General features: G+C 33.7%; 2 protein-coding genes and 1 long non-coding RNA gene across 4 annotated transcripts; 2 read left to right on the top strand and 1 right to left on the bottom strand.

Moving 5' to 3' along the window:
* The first annotated feature begins 2,391 nt into the window (after positions 1–2,391).
* On the top strand, positions 2,392–9,143 carry LOC122588677 (protein ESKIMO 1-like). The gene is made up of 5 exons (XM_043760846.1): positions 2,392–3,015; positions 3,662–3,833; positions 7,062–7,261; positions 7,381–7,539; positions 8,593–9,143. The coding sequence occupies exons 1-5, from the start codon at positions 2,672–2,674 to the stop codon at positions 8,939–8,941; spliced, it is 1,224 nt and encodes a 407-aa protein (XP_043616781.1). The 5' UTR covers positions 2,392–2,671; the 3' UTR covers positions 8,942–9,143.
* On the top strand, positions 4,546–5,883 carry LOC122588678. 2 transcript variants are annotated; one of them, XM_043760848.1, is made up of 2 exons: positions 4,546–5,199; positions 5,306–5,883. In XM_043760848.1, exons 1-2 carry the CDS (start codon positions 4,726–4,728, stop codon positions 5,318–5,320), a joined length of 489 nt encoding a protein of 162 aa, XP_043616783.1. In that variant the 5' UTR covers positions 4,546–4,725; the 3' UTR covers positions 5,321–5,883. The 2 variants fall into 2 exon arrangements, with proteins under 2 accessions (XP_043616783.1, XP_043616782.1); XM_043760847.1 differs by having other exon boundaries at positions 5,303–5,883.
* LOC122588679 lies at positions 8,384–8,974 on the bottom strand. Its single transcript, XR_006322175.1, has 2 exons — positions 8,883–8,974; positions 8,384–8,796 (listed from the first exon to the last, which is right to left on the bottom strand). It is a non-coding gene; the product is annotated as an uncharacterized LOC122588679 (long non-coding RNA).
* Positions 9,144–9,836: the final 693 nt, after the last annotated feature.

Genomic DNA, 9,836 nt, shown 5'->3' with positions numbered 1-9,836 from the left:
CTTGGGTGTTATGCAAGGCTATGATAGTACGAGTATAAAGAAAAGGGCATTTAGCCTAGCGGTATTGGAGTGACCCATCAACCTAAAGGTATTGGGTTCAAGTCTCTTCGGCAACAAATTTGGTTGTTAATGTTAATTAAAAAAATAAAAACAAGTACGAGTATAAAAGTTGTAAGTTTTGTATGGGTTAAAAATAGAGTGGACTAATTATGTATTGGGATGATTGGAAACTTTTTAAGTTAGCTGGCTTGGGCTTGTAGTCCATTTTAATCTTGTTAAATGGATGTTATGGGGTTGATTGTTAAGTTCAGCTTATAAAGTTTTTATATTAGTACACGAGACACGACAATATCTATCTAAATCTAAAACACTTTATAAAGAGAATAACATTAAGACATTAAGCATTTTTATGAACATTCATAAACTACCCCTCCTTAACTCATGCACTATTCATCTCTTAATTGCTGTTAATGACCGGCTTATAATCGTCTTAAATTTTTGTTAATTTATTTGTTTGATAGATTGATGGAATATATGGCATGATCTAACCGATACACTTAGACGCGGGGGATGAAGGCAAGTATATTTTAAACATCTTCTAAATTAATATCGGTACGGCATCTCGCATGCTATTAACTGAAACCGTTGCAATGCGTGGGCAGTACCGGTCCTGTATCAGGGCAGTAAGGGCGATAGCCCTGAGCATCGTGTTAACATGGGGCAGATAATTTGTACACCTATCAATATGAGTAGCATGTGTATTGTAGTGTAGTCCATTTTTTAACTGATGTATAAATTTTGTGAAAGAGAAAACATTAACTAATGAAAAAGTATTACTTATTCCCACCTCCTACCCTTTTAAATATATAGAGTCTTGATTTAAACCCCTTCCACTTTTGAGTTAATCAAATTAACACTATTATTGTGATTTATGAATATTAAATCTAATGTGACCTAATGAGATATCGTGAAAACCACCTAATATTGATTAATTGATCAATTAGTGAACTATTTATATACAAGTGACTATAATAACTACAACTATTTTTTGTCTCAAGAATAAAAATATAGTTAAAAAATTAGGTTTCTTATGATTTAGATCTTTAAAAATAAGTGTATTGTTTGTTTACAAAATTTTATAGGAGCATTTTTAAATCATTTTGCCCTTAGCATTAAAAAATTCAGGACCGGCTCTGTGCGTGGGCATTAGGCTAGTAATCTATAATACACGATAATTCAACCGTTTAAACAATCAACTCATTTCTTTTCAACTAATTTAAGACGAGACAATATCAGATTATCATCTATAATTTCATACATTTGTAAAATTATAATAACTTTAAATTATTTAATGAATGCTAGATCCACTGCTCCATTAAATATCTGTATTTCGCTAAAAGGATTTTGGCAACAAGACATGTGACGGCCCATCCTCTTGGAAACCTCTCTGGTTAGAATGTCTTTAGTTGTCTCAAATTGAATTTTGTATCTAGAAAAATAGTGGACTGTTAATGATATATGTTAAAATAATTGGCTTCAATTCTTTTTTCTAGTGGAGTATATATGACATTTGTATTTCCATAACTTCCGAATGTATGGTTGAACACTGATACATATACATGTGATGTGAATGCCCTCACGTAATAACAGCAACACACGTGATGCTCTCTTAGAAGGAGGCATGTCGTGCCCACGATTGCAGTTCATTCTATTCTATTATTATTAATTTAGTATTATATTAATAATAATTGTAGTAGTAATAATAATAAAATCGATATGTCTATCATAGCATTTTTGTTTTTGTAATATCGCCTGCGCATTCTCCTTGGACTCTTGGAGGCGAGGTAGGTATATGTTAAATCCGTCGTATCTTTTTTTATTTTTGTCGATGGGAAGAGACAAGCATTAAACTGTAGACATTTACTTCATTAATTTGTCTTATGACAAAATGACATACAATTTTAAATATTATTAATTGTTATATCAGATAAATTCTAATGTATGTGTTAACCGGCCAAATTAACCAGTTCCTTCCTTTAACAAAATCTTTTTCATGTTTGTTCAAAGTTAACTGATTATCCATAAATAAATAGCCAAACATTTATGATCGTTTATTTTGTTAAAGAGAGGACAAAAATGAATTTAAATGAACACAAAGGAATTGTATGTTTATTAATATATATAATTAGCACGGTACCGGTTACGACGGTGACGGTGTGGTGGTGGCTGGTGGTAAGGTAGCGACGAGTGGTGTAGATAATTGATGTAAAATTAGTTTATTCATTTCATTTATTTTTCCTTCTTAAAAAAAACTCGAAAACATAATTTATTTTAAAATCTTTTATATTTCTTTTTTTCTTTCTTTCGAAAAACTAAAGTACACAGTGGAGACACCTCCCCACCCACCTCTCTACAAACCTTTCTCCTTACTCTTTTCTTTCTCCAAAGTCCAATGCCAGATATAGACTAAACAAAGTTGTTGTTAGAACAGTTAACTTCTTCCTTAATATCCTAAGCAAAATCAAAACAAGAAAACCACACTTCATCCACCAAATATACTTTGAAAAGACAGTCCCCACTTCACCAATATTCTTTCCTATACTTCACCCATAAATGTATATGTATCTCTCTTCTTTTCTATTCCTCTCAACATCTTCAAATTCCTCACAAAATGATTCACAGAAAAAATACTCATCATTTCACTACTTCCATAGTTGTTTTTACTGTTTTTGTCATTGGAATCATTTTTTACAATGACTTGACACAATTCCCATTTTCTCAAAAAATCTTTCCAAGTTTTATTAATGATGGAGAGACCTTTGAAGATATTGAATTGCCACCAGAAAGCTGTGATGTTTTTGATGGGAGTTGGGTTTTTGATGAGTTAACTCACCCTTTATACAAAGAAAATGAGTGTGAGTTTTTGACACAACAAGTTACTTGTATGAAAAATGGTAGACAAGATTCTATGTATCAAAAGTGGAGGTGGCAACCTAAAGATTGTAATTTACCAAAGTAAGTTTTATAAGTTGTTTTGTTTTAAATTCTAAAGAGGTGTTGTGTTTAGAAAAGATTATCTAATCATTTCGTTGAGCAGTTGGCAAAAAGAAAAAGTAATCATTTGTATTTGTATAGATGGAAAAAGGATTTTTGAAAACACCTTTTTTTTAATTTAATGTCAAAACACCCTTAAAATGCTTGTTGAATCTAGAATGTAACGAAGTGAATTGTTTGTTACATGACATAACAAACTTTTATTCCCTTTTTAATATAACAGGCCGGTAACATATTGTGTCACGAATGCGACATTTAACCGGTTATAGATAGTCAAATGAAATGGAATGCAAGCTTTTTTTACATTAATACTCGTACAATATAGTAAACTTAATTAACTTATTGGTTATTACATTTAGGATGATTGGGATTATATTTTAAGGAAAATTATGTATTTTCTTATAGAAAAGTATGACATGGTATGATAGAGACGCATGCTAAGACCTTTTTTCTTTTCTTCTTTTTCAAATCTTGTTTTTTTTATTCGCTAGTTTTTATGCTAGTGTTTCGATAATAATAATAGTTCACCTTTGCCGTTAAAATAAAAATATTATAGGTTGAAATAGTAGTTCATGGGTTCATTTTGATTCTTTAATTATTGATGAAGGTTTAGCGCAAAATATCTAGTGGAGAAACTAAAGAACAAAAGGCTAATGTTTGTCGGAGATTCATTAAATAGAAATCAATGGGAATCAATGGTGTGTCTGGTTCAATCTGCTGTAACATCAGGAAGAAAAAGCATGACCAAAACCGGGTCTCTTTCCATTTTCAGACTCGAGGTACTTTTTACATTTTTTTTCTCTTTACCAGTTTAATTTACGGGTCAACTTTCTTGAGATTCACAATAAATTACTTGTAACATGCAAATAATTTCTCTGTTTTTTTTTTCTTGTAAGGCATGTTTTACATGCTTAAAAATTGAAAAACGAATTGCCGAATGATAATTTTGTTCTTTGGTCGAATATTCGTTTTAGGTATCTTGTAATTTGCTAGAGTTATATGGAAAAGTTTTAAGAACTGTATAAATTTTGAAGACTTTATGTGGAAAGCGACAAGTGGTATGTTGTCTCAGTACTTGGCGTTAAAAGCTCTAGGCAGAGGGATTTGTCTATAAAACGTTCACAAGAGAGAGAAAAAAAATTTTTTTGTCTATACATGATGGGATTACTATTAGGGGGGAGGGAGTGGTGGACGACATGGGTAACGGCATGCCATGCCGCCGAGGGAACACCGGCGCCATCCCCACGGCATGGCAGCGGCATGGAGTGGAGCGGCATTAAAGCACGGCGAGGGATGCTCAATTTCGACCGTTGGGAGGAGTGTATGAGGGGTGGGGTCCACCTTAAAGTGACCGTTTGAAGTTAATTAAAAAAGAAAAAAAAAATTCCCCTACCTATTTATCTATAAATACTCTTTTTTTTTAACCAAAAACAACACCAAACAAAAACATATCTTCACACTTTCACAAAAAAAAAAACACCACATTACTAAAAAATGGATTCCTCTTCCTCATCTTCTTCATTTTGTGTTCCACCGGAGTTAGACGATTCGTCTACGGGGAGTACTTTTTAGTTTTTTAATCAAGTGTACGCCGAGCTTGAAGATACCGGCACCTCTACCGACACTCGTAGGTATATTGATCGAGACCGGGAAGAAGCTCACGCGATACTAATGCGTGACTACTTCGTTGAAGACTCGAAGTTTGACGAAACATTTTTTCGTCATCGTTTTCGCATGAGCAAAAGGTTGTTTTTGAAGATTGTTGGTGATATTGAAGCTAACTTTAGCTACTTTCAAGAGGGGTACGACGCACGGGGTAAAAAAAGTTGCATCGCTCTTCAAAAGTGCACATCAGCGATCAAGCAACTGTCTACGGGTGAACCTTCAGACGCGTATGACGGGTATTTATGTATGGCTGCTAGAACGGGACACGAGACCATGGAGTACTTTTGTGATGCGGTCGTCAATTTGTATCAAAAGGAGTTCTTACGTAGGCCGACATCTCATGGCATTGCTCTCATCACACAAGCTCATGAAGAAAGACACCACATTCCAGGAATGCTTTGTAGTCTTGATTGTACACACATCGAATGGAGGATGTGCCCTAGACACTTAAAGGGGCAATACACAAAGGGTGATCACAAGGTACCTACTTATTATGATTGAATGTGTTGCTTCTTATGACTTGTGGATTTGGCATTCGTTTTTCGGTCCCGCTGGATCGAACAACGATGTCAATGTTTTGCAGCAGTCGCCGTTGTTTTAAAACGAGCGTAATGGATCCGCGCCAGACAGTTCATTTAACTTAAATGGACAAGATTACAAGCGCGGTTACTACCTTACCGATGGAATCTATCCTAGGTGGGCTGCGTTTGTTAAAGCTTATCCTCATCCAGTGAAACAAGATGAAAAGAAATTTAAAAGACTTTAAAAGGCTGCAAGAAAGGATGTTGAGCGAGCGTTTGGTGTTCTCAAGGGAAAATGGAAGATCTTGGACCGTCCTCTCTGGCTATGGACAAAGGAGAAGATCAAAAAAGTCGTCGCTGCGTGTACTATACTACACAACATGATCATCAAAGACAACGGGCGGGCGATATCACCGGTTCATATTATGGATCCACCGGTGCAAAGAGTTTATAACCCGGAAGCAAACCGGGAGATAATGGACGAGAATGTGCATCATCGGCTCCGATACGATCTCACGACGCATGTATCGGCTTTAGACTTATTATTCCTTGACGATCCAGCGATGCAGCCACCATCAGTCGCGAGTTTGATTTAGTTGTCTTCATTTTAGAAATTTATAATTTAAATTTATGTTCTTTTTAATTTATGTTTATGTAATGTTTAGTTTTAATTTTAATGAATTTTTAAGTTTTTATTTAATGGTTGGGAGGGTTGAAAAGGAAAATTGAGTTGGAGGTATTTGATTGGTGGAATTTGAAAGGGATGGGAAATTGGGAGTCATGACTCCTCTCCCCCTTAGGCTATCTCCAATGGGCCAATAGGGTGCTTTTGGGTGCCTATAAATATCCTTTGTCGTTAAAATATATCAAAAACTAAAGATTTTGTTTTAAGGACGCGTTTACCTAAGGGCATACCCTTACTTGTCCTTACCTAATATGTTTTTGTTTTTAGTTTGAGGTAAAAGAATATGCAAGGATATGGAAGGATATGTAAGGATGTTTGTATGGTTGTATAAGGATTTGTAAGGATATGATGTGGCGGCTTAATAACGCCTAAGGACGTCCTTAGCATTGGAAATAGGTTGTTTCCAATGCTAAGGACGTCATTCGACGTCCTTGAGCTGCCACATCATATCCTTACAAATCCTTAAGCATCCTTAAAATCTTTTATTTTTACCTCTAACCATACAAACATCCTTACATATCCTTACATCTATATACAAATAAAAAAAAATAGTATTTGAAATAGCCTAGGTACGAAATTGTTTATGGCAACGTAGATACAAAAGAGCCCGGTGGTAAGGTATTTTGAGCTCCTCGCATAACCGCATTGAGAAACATTGGGCTAGTTAGAGAAAATGTTTGACGAGAATATTAAGGTTAGACTATGTACACTTGAGTAAACATCCATTTCAAGTTATTTGAATAAGCAAATATTCCATTCATTTGATTACCCAAAATAATACAGGAATAGAAATGATCTAGACACCATAAAGAATAAGCTTTTACGTGTAAAGAGCTTTTGTGGTCTTTGTTCATGATGATGTTTATACTTTGTAGCATCCGTAAAAAGAAAAGTAATAAGTGGTCCTACAAAACAATCCTCCACTAATTTTACTTGTACACTTGTACTTCATATAAAATGCATTTTGTTTTTATTTTACTTTGATATATTTTTTTAATTTAATTTCTTAATTAATCAAAACTATGTGCATTTTTGTGTGACTTTTCTCATTATAAGCTTACACGTATTTCTACAAAGATATGCTATAAAAAAAAGGTTGATTAATCATGTAAGGAATGTGGTTCCTATTTTTGCAGGATTATAATGCCACAGTTGAGTTTTATTGGGCTCCTTTTATAGTAGAATCAAATTCTGATGACCCAGAAATGCACAGCATATTAGATAGAATTATCATGCCCGAGTCAATTAATGGGCATGGTCAACATTGGAAAAACGTTGACTATTTGGTCTTTAACACATACATTTGGTGGATGAACACCATGAAAATGAAAGTTCTGTAAGAATGAATCATATTTACATTTTTCTTCTTATTTTTTGGTTGTCCATGTAAATAACTACGATTCGAGTATTTTGGGTTCTATTTGCAAATTATTTATGGTAAATATAATGACACAGACGAGGATCGTTTAATGAAGAAGCAACAGAATATGATGAGGTCGATAGGCCTGAGGCATATGGGAGAGTACTTAAGACGTGGAGCGAGTGGGTTGATCAAAATATAAACCCTAATAGAACCATGGTCTTTTTCAATAGCATGTCTCCTCTCCATATCAAGTAAGTTAATATTTTTTATGAAATGATTATGAGCATCATCGTCTTGAAATATTTTATCACTTCATAACAATTTCCCTCTCTTGGCCGTCTTGCTGGCCAATGCACCTTTTTTTTTATTTGAAACGATATGTTAGCGGATCTATATATTCTTCTTTTTATATGAACATTTTCAGAATGAGAAGTGATATTCTCACAATACACTTTTGTCATACACAACATTACATGCTTTATATTGTTGTATAATGTGCAGTAAAATATATATGTTTGTTGTGTATGGCTAAAAGTTGTTGACAAGTATGAATATTGCTCACTCATGAGTTAAATTCATAAATAAACCTACAATAAGATATAACAAATTTGGACTTATCTGACATGTTTCTTATGATTGGTTTTTTCTTTTAATTTTCCTTATTTTGGTTTAAACTCAATCTCTATCTCTATAGCCTGTAACCATCAAATATACATCTTAAAGTTGGAAAGTTGTCTAGCACTCTAGCTATATTAGTTCCTTAATTAGTTCCTTAATGGGCTGACTAGGTGGATTTGGTTGCTTCAAAATCTGTCCATCAACTACTCGGCCGTATTAATTAGTATTGTATTAGCTACATCATTCAAAGTAATCATACCCTGTCTTGGTAAACCTACTACAATATGTTGACTCTTGAACTACATAGCACATACCTATATAATTACATTTTCGATTAAAACAATTAGTAGTAGTTATAATGTTATATGTATCTTTTTAGCAATAGTTACATCACTTCAGAAAAGATAGTGACTACTTAGTTCAATGAAATATTTGTACATCTACACCAGTTAGTTTGTATAAATTTGAGTCAAATTCTTTTAACAACCAAATGCCTAATAATATATATTAACTTTATGTTTCCAGATTTATTTACATACTAAACAGATTTTCTTATAACATGATCTTGAGTCTTGACTGTCTTGCGAAACACAAATCATGATCTTATCTCCCAAGATTCTTCTCAATGTTGCAATTATATATTTGTATAGTAACCTTGTTTATAAATTATTGTTGAAATTCCGTAGAAGCTTGGACTGGAACAACCCTAACGGCATCAAATGTGCCAAAGAAACAAGTCCGATCCTGAATATGTCCATGCCACTAAACGTGGGCACAGACCGACGACTCTTTACAGTTGCAACCAATGTGATGAAAACAATGCAATTTCCAGTTCATTTTCTCAACATAACCACTCTTTCAGAGTACCGAAAAGATGCACACACCTCAATCTACACCATTCGTCAAGGCAAATTGTTAACTGATGAGCAAATGGCAGATCCTGCTATATATGCAGATTGTATACATTGGTGCTTACCAGGATTACCCGACACGTGGAATGAATTTCTGTATGCACATATCATTTCTAGGTCTTGACCCATAATGAAGGTTCTACATTTTGCTTTTTTTTTTCACTTGTAACTTGAAGGGGGAACTCCTTTTTGTATATGTTTGGAAGGTGTTGATTTTGTTTAAAGGGGCAAAAAGTTGTTGATAGGGAAATACATTTTGGAGGTGGTGTAACATGAATATGTTCAAAGTGGAAAGATACAAAAGAAAGAAAGAAACTTAGGGGGTATTTGGTTCATGGAATTCATAGGAATTTTTAGGAATTGGAATCTAAATTCCATTCCTTTCATTTGTTTGGTTGAGAAAAAAATGGAATTGAAATTCAAAAAATTCCATCAAATTCTTTAAAACATGGAATTTAGAATTCCTTCACTATCTTGATGGAATGTTCAAACAATCCATGGAATTCACTCATCTTTACCAATATACCCTCTTATAACTAAATATCAAATAAAAAAATAAAAAAACCTTTTGGAACCTGATTCGATTATCCACCGGATGTTGACCATCAACACGATCCACCACCGAGCGCCGTCGTTGATTATGACTTCCGGCCGCCGCCGCCGCTACTTGTGATTATTTCCGGCCATGTTGCTTAGGATGTTAACTCCATCGGGTTTTTTCATTAAGCAATAGTTTGTTGTTTGTGGTTGTTGGAAATAATGATATTGTATTTTATTTAGAAATCATTCAATGGAGTTTTACATAAGAAAAGGAAGTTGTAGGAATGCATCTGGTCTTTTTGAGAAAGATGAGTGACACTCATATGTTGTTATCTTTGACTTTTTGGAACACAGTATATGTCTAGTTTTAGATTATTATTATTATTATTATTATTATTATTATTATTATTATTATTATTATTAAGAATTTCTAAAAATCTAAAAAAGGGTAATGTTGTCATTTGCTATAATTTAAATTA

Source organism: Erigeron canadensis, chromosome 2, assembly GCF_010389155.1.
Source record: "Erigeron canadensis isolate Cc75 chromosome 2, C_canadensis_v1, whole genome shotgun sequence".
In the NCBI taxonomy this organism is placed as follows: Eukaryota; Viridiplantae; Streptophyta; class Magnoliopsida; order Asterales; family Asteraceae; genus Erigeron; species Erigeron canadensis.
This window is presented reverse-complemented; position numbering and strand designations above follow the sequence as displayed.